Source organism: Eptesicus fuscus, chromosome 6 (genome assembly GCF_027574615.1).
Source record: "Eptesicus fuscus isolate TK198812 chromosome 6, DD_ASM_mEF_20220401, whole genome shotgun sequence".
NCBI lineage: Eukaryota > Metazoa > Chordata > Mammalia > Chiroptera > Vespertilionidae > Eptesicus > Eptesicus fuscus.
The window spans coordinates 50,208,958-50,234,043 of NC_072478.1; the positions used below are offsets into that span (position 1 = coordinate 50,208,958).

The following is a 25,086-nucleotide window of genomic DNA, read 5'->3' on the forward strand; positions in this document are numbered from 1 at the left end:
ATGTCTTTCCAAAAACTTAATTTGTAGAAAATGACTAGCTCAGGGGGTTCTTCTACCTCCACACTCTGAAAATCACCGTGGATAGTCAGCAGAGACAGAGCCAATTCATACCGCCATCTAGGCTTCGTACTACCTGCACGTGAATGTACCTCTTGAGCTGTGCAAAACAGGGACCTATCTTTAAAATTAAATTTAACTTTACATTACACTAACTGAACTGCTCAGGGTTTTTTGTTTGTTTGTTTGTTTTGTTTTTATATAACTTAATTGTAATCAAACTATCTCAGGTTAATTTTAAAGTGCCAAATATTTTCCGTTTTTTTTAAAGCCTTCAATCACATAATGTCCGTTTTTCTAAAAGTTTCACTTGGTAGTTTCCTAAATGAAAAGACAGGCTAAGACAGAAAAATGTGAAGAAAGTTATGTTTTCCTTAGCAATTAAATGCAGTGTCTTTATAATACACCCTTTCATTTCTTTAAATAATCAAATTTCTATCTTCACATAAATATTTAAAAATTATTCAAATTGAAGCTTTGGAGACTCTGGTTTAAAAGTAAGACAAAACATCATTGTATATTCAAAAGGCAAGTCAACACAGACTGATTTTCTGCAATTTGCAAACTTTATATTTTGGTACCATTTTTCCTAGAAGATATTGGTGGGTTTCTTTCTAGAGTTAAGGTACTTGGAGCCAAGTCAGCTCCTTCTCTGACTCCTTAGTTTCCTAAACTTATATTTTATGTCTTTATCCTTCTACCCCACCTAACTTAACTACCTTACTCTTGAAATGCTTTTAATTTTAAGGCTATCACTTTAAGATAAGTCTCCTTAAAGAAAATTTTAATGCACCATTAATACTGTTAATGGCTTTATTTTCTTATATACATAGAGAAAGAATACCAGGCAACCAGAAGTATAAAGTCTCTTTCATTAGCAAAGTTAAAATCCTCAATATGTGACACAAACTTACGTATTTCTTCCACAACTTGAGGATCACATTCTCTGTACTTTTCTACTTCTGCCTTTAGCTGTTCCCTTTGTTCTCGAAGTGAAGAAAGCTCTTTTGTTAGCTTGGTCCGCTCTTCCTACATTTAAAATATTTTTATGTATAATTAAGCCAAACAAAATGTCATATATTATAAGGTTATACATTTTATAGACATTTTCATTTTATTTCTCGTAACTGATGTGCATTAAGCTTTGACAATATTATATTTTATTGATTTTTTACAGAGAGGAAGGGAGAGAGATAGAGAGTTAGAAACATCGATGAGAGAGAAACATCGATCAGCTGCCTCCTGCACACCCCCTACTGGGGATGTGCCCGCAACCAAGGTACATGCCCTTAACCGGAATCGAACCTGGGACTTTTCAGTCCACAGGCCGACGCTCTATCCACTGAGCCAAACCGGTTTCGGCGACAAAATTATAAATACACCTATATATATTTATAGTATAAGAACAAGGTAATTATCATTTTTCTCTTACATTTCAAGCATTTTTTATATATACTGACTGAATGAGAATATGTAGAATGAAATGCTCATAAATAAGAGGTTACTAATTATGTATGAACTCAAAGATTATGTCATTTCATGTTAGATAAAAAAATTATACCACTACTTGAATAGTTTCACGAGATTATGTCTATATATGTATGTAATATTTAGGGTAGTATCCATTATTATATAATTTTCCTTAAAAGTGTTCTAGACAATTTTTCAACCTTTAAGAATTATTAACCTTTAAAAATACTTAAAGATATAAGAAATAATAGAATTGTAGATTGTGGCCTCCCATCATTTTCCTTTACAGCTAAACCAGAATAAACCTTTTACACACAATGTGATCCAATAAACATCATCTGAAATTTCTAGCCATAGTTCCACTAACAGGTAGAAGTCATGGAGCTATTGGTAGTCAATTTATATGTATGAAACCTGAAAAATAAGTCCAAACAAAAATAAAATACTGGCAAAGGTTATGGCACAGAATTATAGGATATGCTGAGGCAAAACTAAGTACTTCACACTGCCTAATAAGACCTGTTCAAGTTTGCTTGCTAGCTTCTGTTTCTGTATTTGTATTTTTCTACGTTTGCCTCTCTCTGTTCTCTTTGGTTCCACTGTAGAAAGCTCTTTGCTAGCATTTGTATATGAGAATGCATGTACAGAGCAGCATTCTCTGAAGCAGCATAGTCCAACAGGACTCTGCAATGACAGAAGTGTCCTGGATCTGTGTTCTCTGCAGAAAACATTAGCCACATGTGGCTACTGAGTACAGGAAATCTGGCTATTGATATTTATTTTAATTTAAGTGTCAATAGCCACACATGATTAGTGTGTACCATATTAGCACAGCTTAGGAGAGATTTTTAAGTAACTACATATAAAATGGTCATTATTTGCCATCCACATCCAAATTATACATGCTGCACAATGAAAAATGAAAGGAGAAAAAGCTAATGAAGACAGGAGAAGCAGAGTGGTGAACATCTGTGTGAATGCAATGATAGCTCTCCGGACACCCTGAATTGGGAGCCACCTCAGACTGCTATGGCACTGAGATCTTTGCCAAATTACTTAACTCTTTGTACTTTCACTAAAATGGAGACAATGATAGTAACTACCTCCTTTGCTGTTGGCAGAATTCAATAAATATATAGTATATATTAGAAAGAGTACCTGCCTTGCTCATGAGGCAGAATATTTATGTTAGCTATTTCTTCTTCATTGTCAGCATCATCACCATTCTATCTATACTAATAAGAGGAGAATATGCTAATTATACTGGACATCTTCTGGATGTCCTTCCAGACAAAGCCACGGTGGCAGGGGTCAAGGCAGAGGCAGTTAGGGGTGATCAGGCTGGCAGGGGAGAGCATTTGGGGGCAATCAGGCCATCAGGGGAGAGCAGTTAAGGGGCGATCAGGCCAGCAGGGGAGGGCAGTTAGGGGGCGATCAGGCCAGCAGGGGAGGGCAGTTAGGGGGTGATCAGGCTGGCAGGGAAGGGCAGTTGGGGCGATCAGGCCAGCATGGGAGGGCAGTTGGGGGGTGATCAGGCTGGCAGGGAAGGGCAGTTGGGGGTGATCAGGCCAGCAGGCAGAGGCAGTTAGGGGCGATCAGGCAGGCAGGCAGACAGGTGAGCAGTTAGGAGCCAGCAGTCCCGGATTGGAGAGGGTGCAGGCCGGGCTGAAGCCCCCCACCATGCACGAATTTCATGCACTGGGCCTCTAGTCTATACTAATAAAAGGGTAATATGCTAATTAGACCAGGAGAACTTCCGGGAGACCTTCCAGATGTTCTTCCAGACAAAGCCATGGTGGCAGGGCCAAGGGAGAGGCGATTAGGGGTGATCAGGCCAGGAGGGGAGGGCAGTTGGGAGTGATCAGGCTGGTGAGGGGGGCAGTTGGGGGCGAGCAGGCTGGCGAGGAGGTGGGAGCAGTTGGGGGCGAGCAGGCCAGCAGGCAGAGTGTTAGGGGCGATCATGCAGGCAGGTGAGCGGTTAGGAGCCAGAAGTCCCAGATTGTGAGAGGGATGTCCAACTGCTGGTTTAGGCCTGATCCCACAGGGTTTGGGCCTAAACTGGCAGTCGGACATCCCCTGAGGGGTCCCAGATTGGAGGGTACAGGCCAGGCTGAGGGACACCATCCCCCCCATGCACAAATTTCGTGCACTGAGCCACTGGTCCCATATATCCTATATAATAAAAGGATAATATGCAAATAGACCGAATGGCAGAACAACCGAACAACCAATCAAAGTGTAATATGCTAATGTTATGCTAAGGCTGCTCTACCACTCGCTATGACATGCACTGACCACCGGGGGCAGACAGTCAACTTGTTGACCAGTCGCTATGATGTGCACTGACCACCAGGGGGAAGATGCTCCAACCGGTAGGTTAGTTTACTGTTGGGGTCCAGCCGATCGGGACTGAGCGAGATGGGCCGGACATACCCTGGAGCCCTCCCAAGGTCCCTACCTGGCCCTATCGTGCACCAGTGGGGTCCCTCAGCCTGGCCTGCACCCTCTCACAATCCGGGACCCCTCGGGAGATGTCGGAGAGCCAGTTTCAATCTGATCCCACGGGCCACTCCCCTTGGGAGGGTGCCAGAAGCAGGGCTCATAGCTGGTGAGCGCTGCTGCGGCAGTGCAAGCCTCACCCGATCGGGACTGATTGGGCATGAGCCCATGTCAGGCACAGTGGGGCTGGGATGAGCAGGAGTGGCAGGTAGGAGCTACAGGCAGCGTTGGACTCCGGGTTTCAGCCCGATCCCTGCAGGCCACCCAGAGGGATCCCACCCATGCACAAATTCGTGCACTGGGCCTCTAGTAAATAATATCTGGTAGATGGGCTACATATTTCTGAAAAGTACTGCCTGGTGAGCTCATAACATAAGAGTGCATCCCTCTCAGAAGCCTTTCTGAATTACTATACTCTTCTGATAGGTGCAGGCACCAACTAGGTTTGCTACTGGTTTTTTCCTAGTTGCATTGGTTTCAGTGGACTGTGTAACACTCAGCAGACAGGTTGACAACTTGTGTGTCACCATTAGTTGAAGGTGCTTCTAGAAGTTATTGCCAATGTTGCAGAAAAAAATGATCAAACAAAGAAGTGGTAATTACTACTGTCAATCAAAGAAGAAATAACAGCTGCATGTTATGCCCTGAACTTCTCTTCCCTTAATATTTTTTAGAAATTACCATTGTCCAATTCCTGTCTGTGACTATGCTGACTCTGGAAGAAGGTATGTGAAATAACTTTGAAAAGGATAAAGTCACTGTAAGCCTGAGATGTAGTCTTCTCTATAATGTGGCAAGTTTTTTAGTCTCTATCACAATCAAGTGGTATAGATAGATGACTAGATGGACTGATTAGTGATTCATGTTGACCTTCAATATTTTCTTAAGTCATAAATCCATATCTGATATAATGATGAAACTAGAAAGCAAAGTAATTTTTAAAAACAACCTAACAATACTCTAGAGAACATTGCACTTTAAAAAATAAAATAGTAAGTCAATATTCATTTAAATAATTTAGAAATATTACAAGGCCACAAGAATATTATATTGATAGTTTTCCATTTGTTCTGCGCCAATATTTAAAAAACAAGACTCTTAAAAATATATATAAACATTTATGTAGGGCTTACCTTATACTAGTTTCTCTTCTAAGTGCTTTGTCAATGTTAATTTAATCCACACAATTACCTAATGAGGTAGATTTTATTATTCCCCATTTTATAACTAAAAAAATTGAGAACAGAAAGTTTAGGAGACTTTCAAACCCAGGCAGTCTGGCTCCAGAGTTTATGCTTCTATGCTATGCTGCCATATACAACATAATAAAATAATAATAAATCTAGATTCGCAATTAGTGAATCCTACCAGGTCAAACGTTCATGTCCTTTGCTGTGACTCACTTCTCTTCTGGTAGAGATGGCATACTCCTCACAGGAAGCTGTATGACCCTATTCTTTTATTTAGAATTGGTATTATTAAACAATCTACAGACACAAACTTACCGTTTCATGTCGGCCAATTTTAGCTTTCTCAATGCTTTTCTGTAGGTTTGCTTGCTTCTGGTTTCCCTCAGATAACTAGAGAAGTAAAACAAACAAACAAAAAATGGCTTGCTAAGATAAACTTGCTAAATATGAAGTTTACAAGTCAAAAGACAAAATGAGATTTGACTTCAGCTCAAGTCAATAAGACAAAAATGTCAAAGACTACATTGGGAACCACTCTAACTTGAGGAAAATGAAGTACTATGAACCATTAGGACAAACTGAAAAAAAATTTTTTTTAATATTTCTTCTTATCCTACACAGAAAATGAATAATATGCTTTTAATCTTTTCTAGTCTTTAGTTCCCTTTCCAAATAACTTAAGGTATATTACTTAAAAATTGAATTTGAAAATTCCAAATCTATTCTATGTAAATTCTCTTCAAATTTCATTTCACTTCTGAGTAGTCTTTTCAAGTACCCTAAATTGTTTCTTATAGACTGTAATACTGTAACCTATTTCGCTAACAAAGTAAAAATGAATGGATCGCTTATTATTTTTAAACTGGAGGCCAGTGCACGAAAATCATGCACAGGTAGGGTCCCTAGTGGCTGCCGGCTGGGGCCTCCCTTCCCCGGCTGCCAGCTGGGGCCTTCCTTCATTTCGCGCTGACCCCTGGTGGTTAGCGCACATCATAGTGAGCGATCGAATGCCGGGTCGGTCGAACTCCCGAGGGGACACTGCATATGAGGCTTTTATATATATAGATATATAGATAGGTATTTTATGAGGAATTGATACTTTATATTCTAAGTTCTCAGAAAACAAAAATATCTATTAGCCAATGGCCAATTTTATGTATTTTTTACATACCTTAAAAGTAATTCGTTTAAGCACTGCACTGAACTTAGAAAGTTGTAAATTATATATGAAAACGGATTAAACAATACCAGCATAAAGAGGCCACAGATATAGAATATTCATTAACTTGTGGCTGAGCCCTCCCCAAAAAGGACTCATTAATTTCACAACACTGCTTCCCCTCCTCAATTTTTAAAATCTCACTTGGGCCCATGACTAAATAAATACTCACAGGAAATTCCCAATACTAAATTTTCCACCACATCTTTTGCTATAAACTAGTCAGAAATTATAGACTTATTTGATTGGGTCTTAAAATATGTTCCAATCCTCCCTCATTCTCGAGTTTTAAACATTTAGAAAATAATTAATGATTAAATTCTTTCTTGTGGATGATTATAAGAAACTGACCTTTTACAATATGACCTAGTTATATGAAGAGGGTGAACAATAGTTAGATACTATTTTTTGCTTAAAAATCATATACAGTATCTTTAAAAAGTTGGAAGCTTTACCCTAGTTTTAGGAAATCTTCCACTTCTCACTATGCATAAAGGGAACATTGTCAGCCTTCCCTACTGGTTCTATCGTCACTGATTCTAACCCACAGCATGAACAAGGCCCATCTGTAATGCCAAGAAGACACCACCACCAAACCAGTTATACCTCTTCTTGAGAGTAATTATCTTCCTAAGTTAACAAACAAAAGTCTGCTGGAGATTTAAGAGCCAAAATAAGCTCTAAAGCCCTAAATTTAACAAGGAGATCTAGTTTTTTTTTTTTTTTTTAAGGTTCTCACTTATAAAATAACACCATGTTTAAAAAGTTAATATTCCACCCTGAAGGATCCACTTGAAATAATAAATGCATGTAACATTTAAGTTCAGGAATAAAGAATTTTCCAATGAAAAAATATACACACATATACACATACATATTACCATAAAAATTTTCCATTAAAAATGGTTTTAAAACAGATAGGCAAATGTTATAAACATTTAGAAATGAGCTATTATATAAAAATAAGTTAATAATTAATGGATATGTATCTTAATTATATTAATGAAATGAAGTGTCTTCCAGGTATTGTTTGTCTGCTTGTAATTATTTACAACTTAAAAGCATTTGAAAGAGAGCTAATTCAGGAACTCCTTAACTCTGAAAATAACCTTATGTATTTGGAATGTGATTCCATGATTTGTCAGTTTTAGTATCTTGGTAATGAAGGGAGACACAATCTAAATGATGTAAACAAATGAGAAGCTTTTGCTAATTATCCTAAGTACTGAAACAATTTGGTTCAGCTCAATAGTGAAGGATTCTTGGCTCTCTGCTTAGTTCTTAAAATCTCAACTACTGGAAACAATGAAAGCAACTCATGTGAGGTGGCCTTTGCTATCAGTGTTTCATCTACACATCTCTTAAAAGCAATATTGGTATAGTTCCTAATGCGTATCTTGGAATTAAACCAAATTCAGGCTTCAAGTGGTAAGAGCTGTACAGATATTATCTAAACCAGTAGTTCTCAGATTTTAGCATATACCAGACTCACCCAAAGGGCTTGTTAAAACACAGGTTGCTGGGCTCCACCTCCCAGTTTCTAAATAGTATGTCTGGGGTGTCGCCTAATTTGCATTTTTAACAGGCTCCCAGGTGAAGGTGATTCTGATGCTTCTGGTTGGGGGCAACACTGGACAACTACTGATCTAAACAAAACCTATTATTTTGGTAACAAACTCAACAAAAATACACAAGATATTAATATATGGAAAGATACTGTCTAGTTCATCAGCAAAAATGAATTACTCCTACATACTGCAGCCTGAACTTAAAGTATCAACAATTCTCTCACTAGAAGTAATAGGAAACTCCATATTTACAAAAATAGAAAAGGAGTGATACTCTATATTCAAAGAAGGTATTTAGCATAGGATTCCTTTAAAGAACAAACTCACCCGATATATTTCTATAACATAAAGCAAGAACCAACTATATACCAGAACAAGTCCATTTCCAACTTTCATGAAAGCAAACAATAATTTTTAAAAATCCAGTAACTCAGAACAAAACAGCAGCAGCAGCAGCAGCAACAAAAACTACTTATAATTAGTAAGAACCAGATTTCATCTTCAGATTTAAGGATCTGACACAATGCTTCTCTTTAATACATTCCAGGCCACCTATAAAGACACTCAGGGTTGAGAAACATAATGCCAATGTTTTCTAAAGGGCTAATTCACTGCCTGGAGGAATTGCCTATTCATAAGAGGAACAGGAAGATTGTTTCAAGCTGGCTGCTTTGGGATTCTGATTTGCTTCTTTTTAGAAATAAATTTCCAAAGCATTAGGGAAGGAAGACAGAGATTTTCATAGGTGGGAAAGAATGTCAAGGAGCAGAGAACGGGAAAAGAAGTAATAGCAAGGGAATCCAGATCCAATTTACTCTGAAATTGTATACATTGAAAAAGTCTTGTTAAGAGTATCTAAAACTTTAAAATTTGTCTTTTAAGACAATATTCCATTTATGAATTAATCATAAGAAAACAAAAAACACTATAAAGATATATTTACATATAAAGAAAGAAGCCATATAATTGTCCAAAACCAGAAGTCTGGACACTTGGATAAGGACTCCATCTGGACACTGATATGCGTGGGACTGCTGCCCACTGTGGGCTATAAGAACTCGGAGCTCCAACCAGCCAAGCTCGAGTGGCTGTACCACGGGTCACGTTCAGAGTCCAAGGAGACTTTTCCACCAGATGCGTGCTGCCAATGCAGCCCCCTGGCTTGAGACCCACGCCTGCCTCTCCACCTTCACCACCACCAGGGACTGGGGCTTCATTTCTGTGGAGTAGGCTCCTCCTCTCTGTGTGTAACCTGCATGTGCCTCTACTGGCTTATTGAGGTCTCCCCTCATAAACCTGGCATTGTGGAAAGACACAAAAGTGTGTGAGTGACTCCTTGCGGAATGTTTCATTGCTCATGACAGAGAATAATGCTCTTTCTTCTCTTTCTATTTCTGCCTTATAAAGTGGAAAGATTCAAGAAAACTTGGATTTCAGAGGATCAGAAAGGCAAACTAATGCCTTCTCTTCCATAGCTTTAGCAGAGTGAAGAGAGCAGCAACCTAACACATTTAGATTGTAAACTAACTCAATAGTTGAGAGCAGCCAAACAAATTAAGACTTGAGGCACTTTTAAGTGTTAAAAATTACTGAGCCCTGGCTGGTGTGGCTCAGGTTGGTTGAGTGTTACCCCATGGGCCAAAAGGTTCCCAGTCAATTCCCAGTCAGGCCACATGCCCGGGTTGCAAGCTCGATCCCCACTAGGGGGTGTGCAATAGGCAGCCAATTGACATTTCTCTCTCACATTGATGTTTCTCTCCCTCTCTCTCCCTTTCTCCCTCCCTAAGATCAACTTAAAAAACATATTTTAAAAAATTATTGAAAAGTTGAAATGCACATAGGTTTAAACAAGAAAATAATTAACAAAATTCAAAATTGAGGTTGTTTTGTTTCTAATAGAAAGCTATTTTCCCAAAAAGAGTTATAGTGTAGGAAATTTATGATCTTCCTATATAATAAAGAGGTAATACGCAAATTAACCCTCACCCCTTCACAAGATGGCTGCCTACGACCAGGCTGGCAGGTGGGTTAGTGAGAAACAACCAAACGACTGAACAGCAGGCTGCGTGGGGCGACCAGGCCGGCAGGGGGGTTAGTGAGGGACGACCAAACAACTGAACAGTAGGCTGCATGGGATGACCAGGCCGACAGGGGGGTTAGTGAGGGGGACCAGGCTGGCGGGGGGGGGGGGCAGTTGGGGGTGACCAGGCCAGCGGGGGGGATCAGTTGGGGGTGATCAGGCTGGCAGGGGGGGGGGCAGTTAGGGGCAACCAGGCTGGCAGAGGGGGGCAGTTGAGGGCAACCAGGCCAGCAGGGGGGGCAGTAAGAGGCGGCCAGGCCAGCGGAGGGGGGGGGGGCACAGTTAGGGGTGACCAGGTCGGCAGGCAGGGGGCAGTTGGGGGTGACCAGGCCGGCAGGGGGGGCAGTAAGGGGTGACCAGGGTGGCGGGGAGGGGGGCAGTTAGGGGCGACCAGGCAGCATGCAGAGGCAGTGAGGGGCGATCAGGCCAGCAGGGGGGGGGCAGTTAGGGCAACCAGGCAGGCAGTCAGGTGAGCAATTAGGAGCCATTGGTCCAGGATTGTGAGAGGGATGTCCAACTGGTGGTTTAGGCCCAATCTCCAGGATCGGGCCTAAACTGGCAGCTGGACATCCCTCAAGGGGTCCTGGATTGGAGAAAGTGCAGGCTGAGCTGAGGGCCCTCCTCCCCCCGTGCACGAATTTCATGCACCGGGCCTCTAGTTATAAGTAAGTATAAATACTATGGAACCTGAACAAAACCCTATATGTGAACATGATGAAAGTTTGAAACATGCCCTTTGGTAAAAACCATACTTTAAACACAAAAAGCACCCAACTCACAGGGCTATTTTTGTGAAGCTTCTAAATACACAAGGCATCCAGAGACATTAGGAATATTGAAATACTAAAATGCATAACATATTGATATACTTTTGAGGGAAAATCAGGCCAAAGGAACTGAAATTGGGGCTATTCCATGAGATTAAGGATACATATGACTTTGACACTGCCACCACCTGGTGGCATGACAACAAAGTTATAGGTCCAATTTTTTGTGGAGTAAATCTTTCCCAGGTTGGTTGATTTGGGGAGAAAATAATTATGGCTGAAGAACAGCTGTCATACAACTGAAACCCACATGAAGCACGGAAGAGTGTTTGGGTTGTGGTATAAAGAGGATCTTGTAGCTCTAGAGTCAGGTTTCTCAAGCTCATCCAGGAAGTTGCTCTAATAGCCAAGGAGAATAATTCCTGGGAAAGGTTTAGAAGCCCAGCCCAAAGGTACCCACTATAAAAACAAAACAAGCAAACAAATATAAAAAAATAAATCTCTTAAGTCTTAAGTCCTATCATAAAAATTAATGCAAATTTCACAGCTGTAATATGAACTACTGTAATTTTTATTACTTTAAACTATTTACCAAAAAAATACTCAGTTTATATACTTTCCCTATCCGCCACCCACCTCCAATTTTTTAGTCACTTGATGATCTCAATAAACATATATTTAACTCTTGATTATCTAAGATGATGGGAAAAAATAAAAACATTCAACTTAAAAGACATGACTTTTAAGTGCATATCAATAAAAGTTTGCAGACCTTGTTAGTTGCCTCTCAAAAGCCTTTATTTGTACACAAAACTCAAACTTTGTTAAGACTATGATGGCAGCCCTAGCTGGTTTGGCTCAGTGTATAAAGCGTCGGCCAGTGGACTCAGGGTCCCAGGTTCGATTCCAGTCAAGGGCACATGCCCGGGTTATGGACTCGGTCCCCAGTAGGGGGTGTGCAGGAGGCAGCCAATCAATGATTCCTTCTGATCATTGATGTTTCTCTCTCTCTCTTCTTCTCCTTTCTCTCTGAAATCAATAAAAATACACTTAAAAAAAAAAAAGAATAAATTTCATTAAAAAAAAAAAAAGGGACTATGATGGCAATGTGCTCATAGAGAATGGGTCCCTTCCTAGTCTCAGAGGGTGAACTGTGATGGTTTACCCTTCCAATGTGACCATGTACCTCCCACCTGGCCAATGATACACAAAGAGAAGTCTACTTGGGAAAGGGGACATCCTGGGATTTTCCTCCAAGATAAAAAGAGAGAGAGAGATGTACAAGGAGAAAGTCCATCTTTCTTCCTGCTTTAGACATTGTCAAGGGAAGATACAGTAGCTGTAGTTTCTGCATCCAAACACAGAAAGCCAAAAAATGTCAGACCAGACCTCTGATACCAATGGGTAGTGAGATTAACCAATCCTGAAAGAGCCCACATCTCCAAATTTCTTATGTAAGATAAAGAACCCCTATTATTTAAGCCAATATGGATCTACTTTTCTGTTGTTTGTGGCTGAAAATATACTGATTCATTCATATAAAAATGAAAGTATTTCAAAATATCAACAGTTATTAGTTTTAAATGATAGGACTGCAAGCAATTTAACTTTTTCCTACAGTGAATAGATTTTAAATTTATTACAGAAAAATGTAAATTAAAAAAAAATATTTCGACATGTAATACTAGAGGCCCGGTGCATGAATTCGTGCACAGGTGGGGTCTGGCTGGCCGGCCTGCCCTGATGGGCCGGGCTGGCTGGGGGGAGGGGCCATGGGCGGTTGGCAGGCCGGCCCCGGCCCCTAGTCGCACTCCCAGTCAAGGGGACAATTTGCATATTAGCCTTTTATTATATAGGATTTATGGTTTGAGAAGTTCTCTCTTGCTAATGTCATGTTAAAGATATAAATCTAAAGAATGCTAAATGGGTAGAGAGAACAGATGGATAATCCCTAATGCAGACACTATACATATACACTAACAGAAAGTTGACAACCACACTTAAGTGCCTCGTAATGAGGGAGTTGTTAAGGGTAAGGAATTATGGGTTGGGCTCTTTAAGAGATGACCCACAGAAATATTTAATCAATACAGCTTTGAACATGTTGGGATGTGATTTGCCAACTGGCAAGACTACTGCAGGTAGCAACGTAGAAGATACATCAGCTCTGGGGATAAGAAACCAGTCTAAGGCAGTAAATAGTCTTATCTGCTCAAACAAACTCATAAAGTTGGGCAGCATTTCCCAAAGTGTGTTCCATGGAACATTAATCCCTCATCTCATGAAAATGAGTCAAGTAAAATTCACAATGCATAGTATATATGTCACCAATAAGAACTTTTGAAAATTGATGTGAAATAACTAGTGCTAACATATTTAGCTGATATAAATCTAGGCTAGAAAATAATACTCCAGTCTCCCTAATTGTAAAGGGCTAGTTTATTCTTTCCATGAGAATCTCATTTTAGAAGAACTACCATTCATGAGATTTTAGCTAGCCTATGCAGCTCCATCTTAAGTAAATATGTTTTTGATTTTTGAAATAGGGAAAAATAACTTAAATCCAGGCAACTACCGTTGGTATACTAGGGATCCCCAGGCTGGTCCCCAGCATTCTGTCCTCAGCCTCTTTCCCTTCTTGCTCTGCACATTCTTCCTGGTAAGTCTCATCTCCTCCTATGGCTTCCATACTTTTGATTTCCCACTTTCTATCTCCTGCCTATACATGAGCACTGAGCTCCACACCCGCACATTCAGCTACCTACCAGATATTTCTACCTGAATGGCTGACAGGCAACTCATATTCAGTGGTTTCAAAATTCAGTTCATTACCCAAGTCTGCTCCTCTGTGTCTTCTAGACTCTGAAGTTACTATCCATATTGTTGCCCAAACCAGAAACCTGGTAGTTATCTCTCCCTTTCTCTCCATCCCCACTGCCATCATCTTGGCTTAGACATCTCTGGCCCAGAATTCTGAATTCGTATCTTTGCTGGTCAGCCTGTCTCCAGACCTCACGTTCTCCCATCTGCTATAGTAGTTATCTTTAATGCATATTGGATGGTTTCCCAATCCTGAATAATAAAATCCAGATTCCTCAGCCTGGCTTTAAGGCTTTCTGTAATCCTGCTCCTACCCTTGGCCGGCCTAATAACCTGTTGTTACCCCTTTTGTAACCCTACACACCATTATACCAAAATGTTCACAGCTTCCTGAATGTCATTCATTTTAAACTTTGTGTTTTTACATGCTATGCCTGGCTAGCTCTTTTTACTCCTCTAACAAACTCCAAACTGTCCATTAACCAGTGACATATATATGTATATCCACCTCAAAAGTCTTTTTTGGGGGAAAGTTTTTATCCCTTCCTCTTCAGCAGAGTTTAGTGTTCCTTTGTGCTTCATTTCTTTTATAGAGTGTATTATTTCCACGGCAGACATTCTTTGAAGGTAGGGATATCTTTTTTTTTTTAATGTGCACCCCCCCTTTTAAAAAAATGTATTTTTTATTGATTTCAGAGAGGAAGGGAGAGGGAGAGATAGAAACATCAATGATGAGAGAGAATCATTGATCAGCTGCCTTCTGCACACTCCACACTGAGGATCGAGCCCACAACCTGGGCATGTGCCCTGACCTGGAATTGAACTACAACCTCCTAGTTCATAGGTCGAGGCTCAACCACTGAGCCACGCCAGCTGAGCAGGCAGGGATATCTTAATCACGTTTATCTCCAGCATAGAATACAGTTTTGAGACCCAAAGAGACCTAATAAATGTTGCTGAATGAATGCATTAATCAATATAGTATTGCCTAGGATCTGTCCCAACTATTGTGTACATGTTCTAGAAGTACTTCTCTGGCCCATTGCTTTTCTTTCCCTTCCAGTCCACAACATAAAGCAATAAAGATAATTTCCATTAAGTAGTAATGATTATAGTAATCCCTATTTTTAAAAATTCAGCCTTAGAAATATCATGTATTATATGGAAATAATTAAGCATAAATTTTAATTGTTGTCATAATCTATCCTACCTGAACCTGACTTTCAGAGAATATAGACAGACAGCATGTGTTCCCCATCCACACACAAAGACAGGCAACAAAGGGAAAATCTGTTTAGATAAAAATTACTCTGCTTATTTTAAAATCTGAACTTTATAGACTCTGAGTGTACACTACTAATGACTGTAAATTTTCCCTTCTCCCCCATCTGTCTATTATCTCCAATCCCAGGTTCAGTCTTAAGACTTCATCATCTCCTAGCTAGACAATTTCACAGTACACACTCCTCCCTACTGCCAACAGACCCATCTTTCTGAAATAAGGCTCTTCTGATCTCACTTCCCTACTCAAAATTCTTCAACTTAGATACACAGAGCCCTTCATTATAAGCATCTGCCTTCCCATCTAGTCATAGTCATTTATCCTTCATACACAATTGAGTGGTACAAAACAACTCAGGATTCTCTCACACATTATGTAGTTCTACACACACTACTATGTAGATCTTTGCATATAATCACAAAAGCTAAAGCACTTACTATGTATTAGTCATTCTGTAAACAGTTATATAAAACATATTTAATGATCACAACTACCCTGTGAAGTAAAAAATATTAGCACCATTTTACAGATGAGAAAACAGAGGTACAAGAAGTTTTTAGTAAACAGAAGAAATTGGATTTGAATCTAGAACCCGGGTCTAGAGTCCATTCTCTTAAACCACTATAGTATAGTACCTTAACATACTGGTCTCTGTACCCAGAACACTCTTCACCCTAAATACCTTACGAAATCCCATATATACTGAGTGGCTAGATTATGATGATCTCTGAACACATAATAATCTGGCCACTCAGTATATATCCTATATAATAAAAGGCTAATATGGGGAGACCCAGAAACGAGGGCATCTAGTGGTCTGTGGGAGATGACACCAGATTTCAACCACGTGCATAAGGGACACATTCAACGGGAATATGCAGTGAGCGCCAAAGCTTTGCTGCACCAAGACTCGGCCCATAAACGTGTCTCCTGCACAGCAACTCTTCCTTTATAGACAAAGAGAGCCCCCCCAGTGACACCAACAACAATCAAGACTTAACTATACAAAGGAGGACCAAGATGGAGGCATAGGGCGGAAGCCTGATTGTTGCCTACCACAACAACTTTGAGACTACGACAAGAGAGCAGAGCAGACACCATCCAAGACCACCATAGGGCTGGCTGAGTAGATGCTATACAACTAGAATAAAAGAGGGGTATGTGGGATGATGCTGTTGCCGGTGACCCAAAGACCACACTTTAAGAACTACGGCTCAGGCGACACAAAAGAACTATGGCTCAGGCGATACAACAGCGGCCTGGAACGTGCTCGGCACAGTTCCCCCGGCGGTCTCCGGCTGAGGGGACGGCTCCACTGGCAGCCAAGCACGGACAGACGAGCCCCTATGAGACATGGGGTGGGAGACTCCGCGCTTGCTGACCTCTGAGTCCGTCAAGAATCTCAACGCCCCGGAAGCGGCCAGGTGCGCATGCTCGGCGACCGGCCACCGATGCAGACCCAAGGGCCGACGCAGCGACGCCAGACTGGCCCACCGCCATGCACCGGGTGCACCGGAGCTTCGCAGAGCCGCCGCCCGACGAGTTCTGCAGCAGCCATACTGGAGCTCTGGAAGGATGGCCAGGGGAATTGCTGAGGGGGGACTGACCGGCAGGAATTGGGATCGGGAAGACGGGGCCCCGCTGAGGCCCGGGTGCGGGCGGGGTTGCGCGCCTCTGGGCTCGGGTGTGGTCACACGCCTCTGGGTATAAGTGAGGCCTCACGTCCCTGGGTCTAGGTGAGGCCACATGCCCCTGGGTCCAGGTGAGGCCGGACTCCGGGTCCGGGTGAGGCCAAGTGCCCCTGGACCCGGATGACGCTGGATCCCGTGCCCGGGCGAGGCCAAGCGCCCCTGGGTCTGGGAGAGCCCACACACCCCTGGGTCCAGGCGAGACCATGTGTCCCTGGATCCGGGTGAGGCCGCGTGCACCTAGGCCCGGGTGAGCCCAAGTGGCCCTGGGTCTGGGAGAGGCCAAGCGTCCCTGGGTCCGGGTGAGACCATGTGTCCCTGGATCCGGGTGAGGCCTCGTGCACCTAGGCCCGGGTGAGCCCAAGTGGCCCTGGGTCTGGGAGAGGCCAAGCGTCCCTGGGTCCGGGTGAGACCATGTGTCCCTGGATCCGGATGAGGCCTCGTGCACCTAGGCCCGGGTGAGCCCAAGTGGCCCTGGGTCTGGGAGAGGCCAAGCGTCCCTGGGTCCGGGTGAGACCATGCGTCCCTGGATCCGGATGAGGCCTCGTGCACCTAGGCCCGGGTGAGCCCAAGTGGCCCTGGGTCTGGGAGAGGCCAAGCGTCCCTGGGTCCGGGTGAGACCATGTGTCCCAGGATCTGGGTGAGGCCTCGTGCACCTAGGCCCGGGTGAGCCCAAGTGGCCCTGGGTCGGGGAGAGGCCAAGCGTCCCTGGGTCCGGGTGAGACCATGTGTCCCAGGATCCGGGTGAGGCCTCGTGCACCTAGGCCCGGGTGAGCCCAAGTGGCCCTGGGTCTGGGAGAGGCCAAGCATCCCTGGGTCCGGGTGAGACCATGTGTCCCAGGATCCGGGTGAGGCCTCGTGCACCTAGGCCCGGGTGAGCCCAAGTGGCCCTGGGTCTGGGAGAGGTCAAGCATCCCTGGGTCCGGGTGAGACCATGCGTCCCTGGATCCAGATGAGGCCTCGTGCACCTAGGCCCGGGTGAGCCCAAGTGGCCCTGGGTCGGGGAGACGCCAAGCTTCCCTGGGTCCGGGTGAGACCATGCGTCCCTGGATCCGGGTGAGGCCTCGTGCACCTAGGCCCGGGTGAGCCCAAGTGGCCCTGGGTCTGGGAGAGGCCAAGCATCCCTGGGTCCGGGTGAGACCAGGTGTCCCAGGATCCGGGTGAGGCCTCGTGCACCTAGGCCCGGGTGAGCCCAAGAGGCCCTGGGTCTGGGAGAGGCCAAGCGTCCCTGGGTCCGGGTGAGACCATGTGTCCCTGGATCCGGATGAGGCCTCGTGCACCTAGGCCCGGGTGAGGCCACGTGCCCCTGGGTCTGGGAGAGGCCAAGCGTCCCTGGGTCCGGGTGAGACCATGTGTCCCTGGATCCGGATGAGGCCTCGTGCACCTAAGCCCGGGTGAGGCCACGTGCCCCTGGGTCTGGGAGAGGCTAAGTGTCCCTGGGTCTGGGTGAGACCATGTGTCCCTGGATCTGGGTGAGGCCTCGTGCACCTAGGCCCGGGTGAGCCCAAGTGGCCCTGGGTCTGGGAGTGGCCAAACGTTCCTGGGTCTGGGTGAGACCATGTGTCCCTGGATCCGGGTGAGGCCTCGTGCACCTAGGCCCGGGTGAGCCCAAGTGGCCCTGGGTCGGGGAGAGGCCAAGCGTCCCTGGGTCCGGGTGAGACCATGTGTCCCTGGATCCGGGTGAGGCCTCATGCACCTAGGCCCGGGTGAGCCCAAGTGGCCCTGGGTCTGGGAGAGGCCAAGCATCCCTGGGTCCGGGTGAGACCATGTGTCCCAGGATCCGGGTGAGGCCTCGTGCACCTAGGCCCGGGTGAGCCCAAGTGGCCCTGGGTCTGGGAGAGGCCAAGCGTCCCTGGGTCCGGGTGAGACCATGCGTCCCTGGATCCGGATGAGGCCTCGTGCACCTAGGCCCGGGTGAGCCCAAGTGGCCCTGGGTCTGGGAGAGGCCAAGCGTCCCTGGGTCTGGGAGAGACCATGTGTCCCTGGATCCAGGTGAGGCCTTGTGCAACTAAGCCCGGGTGAGGCCACGTGCCCCTGGGTCTGGGAGAGGCCAAGCGACCCTGGGTATGGGTGAAGCCAGATCCTGGGTCCGGGTGAGGCCGTGCGCCCCTGGATCCATCCGGGTGAGGCTGGGTCCCAGGCCCGGGTGAGACCACGCGCCCCTTGGGTATGGGTGAGGCCACGTGCCCTTAGTCCGGGTGACGCCGTGCCCCTGGGTTCGGCCGAGACCAAACCAGAGGGAGTCGGACCTCCATTACCACCATTTGTCCACCATCCAGAGCTGAGGGGTCAGTGCTGACATGTACACATAAGGAACTACTGGACATCGAAATTGGGTCTCAAAAGAACTGTTGGTCCAGGGGGAAGCTCGCTACAGATTGATTCATTTGCCTGTCAGCATAAATATTATTGCTCGTCTCACATTCAGTTCTTATTAGTATATATCTAGTGACATATGATCTCGTTCATCTAGAGGAAATGATGAACAAAATAGACTGAGGAACAAGAACAGAACCAGAAGCAAGGAGGCATCGATCGGACTATCGGGCCTCAGAGGGAGGATAGGGGAGGGTAGGGGGAGGGTGGGGGGGAGGGGGAGAGTTCAACCAAAGGACCTGTATGCATGCATATAAGCCTATCCAACGGTTAAGTTCAACAGGGGATTGGGGCATGCGTGGGGAGAGGGGTGGGATGGGAATGGGGGGATGAGGACAAATATGTGACACCTTAATCAATAAAGAAATTTAAAAAAATAAATAAATTAATAAAAATAAATAAATAAAAATAAAAGGCTAATATGCAAATTGTCCCCTCGACCAGGAGTTCAACCAGCAGGCAGGCAGGCCAACCGCCCATGTCCCCTCCCCCTAGCCAGGCTGGCTGGACCTCCACCCATGAACGAATTCATGCACCGGGCCTCTAATATATATAGAGATCATAATAATCTGGCCACTCGGTGTATGTTTCCAGAACAAACTTAGATTCTGTTTCCTTCCTGAACTGTACAGCCTTTCCTCTGCAGAACTGTCACCCTCTTGTACCATCCTCCACACATATCACACCAATTGCAATGATTAGTTGACATGTGTGACTCCCAAGACTGTGAGGTCCTGGAGGACAGGAACTACTAATTTATTTTATGCCCCTCTCACCAGTCACAATGCCTGCCATAGCAAGCATTCACCGAACTCAAAGAACTGCAGTAGAGGTACTGCCTATTTTTATTCAAAAACATTTCAAGTTGTCCACACAGTCTAATAGTGGATTACTCTTTATTCACTCAAGTTTATCAATAAAAAATTCTCTATACTCATTTCTAAAAACTGGTAAAAAAAAAAAAATCTTTAAATCATCCTGAGAATCTATGAGTGTCTCCCCAAACCAATACACTATATCTGAAATCCAGTGTTAATATAAAAATGTAAACCAACTCCTAGAAAACCTGGCCCTTAACTACCTTCCACTAGTAATAAATGGGCTGCGAACCAGAACTTGGATGAAGAACTATGGACGATCTTTCAAAGCGGGGAAAACAAAAGAAAAAGTATGATTTCCATAATTCTGACCCTTTAAATAAAAAAATCACTTAAAAACTGCTACACAGAGTAGTTGCAGCACTAATGAATTCTCTGAATCAGTAAATGGTTATCATTAAGACTAACTTCATAACCTCTGTTTCCTTTAATTCTCATTCACCTCTCAAACATCTGCCATATGCCAAGAACTATGCTAGGTACTAAGGATATAAACTAAGATGTGGGGTTGAGTAACCACACACCACAGTATGGTAGACTGGAGTTAGCTCAGGGTGCTACATCAGCAATGAATAGGAATACCCAAGTCAGAATGGAGTGTGGAAGAAAGGACAGGCAAGAACACAAAAACAAAAGCATACTGGAAATGCTATTCCTTTTGGAAAAAGGCTTATTCCTTTTTGAAAAGGCTTTAAAAAGGCATTACTAATTAGTAGTGGTCAGTTATTTCCCACACTGCCAGTAACCCTGTATGAACAGTACGTCAAGCACAATAGCTGTAATACTGTTCTTCCCCAGTCGTGCACATATTACAGGACACCGTTGTACATCTGTTAATATAAGACAACATCAAATAGAGGAAGTCTTTCCTTTGAAGCTGAGATTGAAAGGAGCAAAAAAAGAAGAGAACAGGAAGATGATGGGAAGAGTTATTTATCCTAACACATTCCATCTTGCTTTTCCATACAAAAAAATATTCAGAAAGACCACACACACACACACACACACACACACACACACGCATATACACACACAAACACAGTAACTAAAATCATTATCACACTGAAATAATCAGCAAGTTTCAGCCAAAACTCTTAAAATAATTATCAAGAAGAAAAAAAATCACTTCTTGACATTTAGTAAGTTCTATATATTCTTCAGAATACCAAAAAATGTTGGGAGTTCCCACATTATAATTAATTTTTATTACTTTTTAAGCTACATTAACAATTCACAACAATGACATGAGAAAAGTATGTGGCTATTTCTACTTGCTGTTGAGCCAAAATGTCTTTCTACTATCATCCAAATACTGTAACATATTTGCATATATTTCAGAAGAACTAGCAGATTTAAACATACACTACCACTTTCATCATCAAAGCTTTTCTTGCCCATTAACCCTTTGCACTCGCTTGCTTTTTTCTCGATTCTTGCTACCGATGCTAACCGTGTCGAGTCACACTCGACATTCGAGTGCAAAAGGTTAAAGTTATTAAGTTAGGTAAAAAGGCTTCAGGAATGCAATTGTGTTACAGCTAGTTAGAGAGGCTAACTTAACAACTTTTTTTCTACCCAACCCAAATATTTATTTCAGCCTTGCAGAAATAAAATACATTAGATATTTTCAGCAACAGTAATACTATATTACATATGGGGGGGAGGGGCGGGAGAGAGGGGTTGAAAGTTTTATGCTGAATATCCTAATATATAAAAACCCTGGGTTAAAATTACTGGTAATGACTGAAGCTCGACCAACCAGAAGTCAGACTGCTTCCGCTGCAGGTGCAGTGCCCCAGCACTGACTGCTGAGGGGGCTGCGAATCAGGGCCAGAGAGAGGCCTGAAGAGAGAAGCAGGGACTGATCCGTTGCCTCTGAGGCAGCTTTTGATCAGCACTTGCCTCTCTTTCTCTCCCAGTCTGGCCAGCAGCCACGCTTCCATTTCTCTCCAGACCTCCACCAGGGCTGCTGATCAGCAGCCCCACTGATAGGCCCAGAGACGCTGACTGGCATAGGAACCGACCAATCAGAACCAAATCTGGGTGCTGTGAAGAACCAATAGCTGACTAGGAGCAGAGCTTCTGACACTGACTGGCATAGAAACCAACCAATCAGAACCAAATGTGGGTGCTGTGGGGAGCCAATGGCTGCCTAGGAGGCAGAGCTTTTGACGCTGACTGACATAGAAACCAACCAATCAGAACCAAATTGGCCAGCAGAGGGCAGTTGGGGCAAGATCAAGCCAGCAAGGGAGGGCAGTTGGGGGCAACCAGGCTGGGAGTGGAGGGCAGTTGGGGGCGAGATAAGGCCGGTAGGGGAGGGCCATTGGGGGTGAGATCAGGCTGGCAGGGGAGGGCAGTTAGGGGTGACCAGGCTGGCAGGCAGAGACAGTTAGGGGTGAAGTCCTAACACCTAAAGGTAATGGTTTTAGTATGTGGGGCCTTTGGGAGGTGCTTACGGCATGAAGGTGGAGTCCTCATGAATAAGGTTAGTGCTCTTATAGAAGAGTATCCAGAGAGATGCCAGCCCCTTCCACCATGTGAGGGTACAGTGAAAAGGCTGTGACCCGGGAGAGGGCTCTTACCTGACTGGCCTCCAAAACTATGAGAAATAAATTGCTGTTGTTTATAAGCTACTCATTCTAGTATTTTGTTATAGCAGCCCGAAAAACTAAGACAAGCTCTTAAAGTCGTACCTGGCTATGTGCTCAATACATTTTGGCTGCCACTGTCAACATCAGCATCACTGGCTCCCTCTGCCCCCTGTAGAATTTCCTCCATCCATCTAATCTACTCGACTTTCAGCTCAAAATAATTTCTAAAAAGTTTCCCTTAACTATCCTATATAATAAAAGGCTAATATGCAATGGCAGAACAACTGGAACAACCGAACCACTGGTTGCTATGACGTGCACTGACCACCAGGGGGTGCGCGGGGAACATGGTGGGAGTTGGCCGCGGCGGGATGGTGGAGTAGGTGAGCAGGGGCGCCAGACCAAGAACGGGCGCTGGTTGCTGTCATTGGGGTGGTTACTGAAAAGTCTTTGCTCCCGTGTGTGTGGTCCCACCTGGCACTCACACCTGCTGCTTGCACCAGAACCACCGCTCGCACCCACTGCCGGCACCTGGCACTGGCCCTGATTGCTCGGTGCTGTCAGCAGGTGCAAGTGGAGGCTGCCGGCCCTAATCACCCCTCAGGGCTTCTCCACCTTCCTCTGCTCCTGAGGGGCGATCGGGGCAGCAGCCACTGCTTGCATCCACTGATGGCGCTGGCCCCGCTCACATCCACTGCTGGCACCAGCCCCAATTGCTCTGCGCCTTCAGCGGGTGCAAGCGGGGCCAGCGCTATGAGTGCATGGGAACGGCGGCAGTGGGAGCAGGGCTACCATCAGATGGGACCAGGGGCCACGGCGGGAGGGGCTGAGCGAGGGCACAGAGGATGGGCCGAGACCCGCCGCTGTGCCCACTGCAGCCTCGCGACCCACAGTTCCTTTCAAGGTGCATGAATTCGTGCACTGGGCCCCTAGTATCTATAATAATAAAAGGGTAATATGCAAATCGACCGAACGACTGAACAGACACTGTCCAGATGACCGCGCTACGATACACACTGGAGCCAGTCCAGCCAAGGTGGGTGCAATGGGATTGGTTGGGGGGACCCCTGCCATCGCCCCACGATCACCTGCAGAGGGAGAGCCAGGCCACCTCTGCGGGGCAATCAATGGGGGGCTCTGCGATCGATTGCCCCAAAGACAGAGGCCCAGGCCACCGGTTGGCGGGGCGATCAATGGGGGGCAGGGCTCCACAACTGTGGAGCCCTGACCAGGTGGGTGAGACCTCCCTCTGCTGGGCGATTGATCGTGGAACCCTGCAATCTATCGCCCCACAGAGGGAAGCCCAGACCAGTGACGCTGAGGTGGGTGTGCAGGGTCGGCCAGTGATTGCCCCGCAGAGGGAGGCCCAGGCCAGCCAAGTGATCACACCCCACACCTGTTGCCTACAGAGGGAGGCAACTGGTGGTGGGGGAGGGGAGCAGCGCCACACAGATGGCAAGCAGTCGCAGCAGCGGGAGCGGGGCCAGCTGAGGGAAGGAAAGCCCTGATAGGTCCTGATCGCTGGCCAGGCCTAGGGACCCTACCCAAAGGGTCCCAGATTGCGAGAGGACGCAGGTCAGGCTGAGGGACACCACCACCCCCGGGTGCACAAATTTCATGCACTGGGCCTCTAGTGGATTTATAAAAATCTTGCTACCCTCTAAACTATGTAACAATTAGGACCCATAGCAACAACAGTGTTTGGCACTGATCTTACATAAATTAAATCTTACATAGTTAATTAACTATGTCTTTTCATAAAAAGTTAACTACAGAAGGTATTTATCTTGCCTTACCAAGTAAAGCATAAATTATCTCAACATAAAACACATATTCTATTATTTTTATACTAGAGGCCTGGTGCACGAAATGCGTGCATGGGGGTGGGGGGGTGTCCCTCAGCTCAGCCTACACCCTCTCCAATCTGGGACCCCTCAAGGGATGTCCGACTGCCCGTTTAGGCCCGATCTCAGTGGGATCGGGCCTAAACGGGCAGTCAGACATCCCTCTCACAATCCAGGACTGCTGGCTCCCAACCGCTCGCCTGCCTGCCTTCCTGATTTCCCCTAACCGCTTCTGCCTGCCAGCCTGATCACCCCCTAACCACTCCAATGCCAGCCTGATTGATGTCTAACTGCTCCCCTGCCAGCCTGTTTGCCCCCAACTTCCCTCCTCTGCCAGCCTGGTCACCCCTAACTACCCTCCCCCGCAGGCTTGATTGCCTCCAACTGCCCTCCCTTGCAGGCCTGGTCCCTCTCAACTGCCCTCCCTTGCAGGCCTGGTCCCTCTCAACTGCCCTCCCTTGCAGGCCTGGTCCCTCTCAACTGCCCTCCCTTGCAGGCCTGGTCCCTCCCAACTGCCCTCCCCTGCTGGCCATCTTGTGGTGGCCATTTTGTGTCCACATGGTGGCAGGATCTTTGACCACATGGGTGCAGCCATCTTGTGTGTTGGAGTGATGTTCAATCTGCATATTACTCTTTTATTAGATAGGATAGAGGCCTGTTGCCCGGGTGTGGGCCAGCTGGTTTGCCCTGAAGGGTGTCCAGGATCAGGGTAGGGGTTCCCTTGGGGTGTGGGGCGACCTGGGTGAAGGGCCTA

The 25,086-nt window shown here is 45.3% G+C and overlaps 1 protein-coding gene across 1 annotated transcript in view; it reads right to left on the minus strand.

Annotated features, from left to right (window-relative positions):
* The window catches only part of MND1 (meiotic nuclear divisions 1), a 61,728-nt gene that overhangs the window by 23,187 nt on the left and 13,455 nt on the right, over positions 1 to 25,086 (minus strand). Inside the window, exons 4-5 of the mRNA XM_008144123.3 lie at positions 5,532 to 5,606; positions 972 to 1,086 (exon numbers count right to left, since the gene is read on the minus strand). Of these exons, the coding sequence (XP_008142345.3) occupies positions 972 to 1,086; positions 5,532 to 5,606 (190 nt within the window). The remainder of the gene's footprint in view (positions 1 to 971; positions 1,087 to 5,531; positions 5,607 to 25,086) is intronic.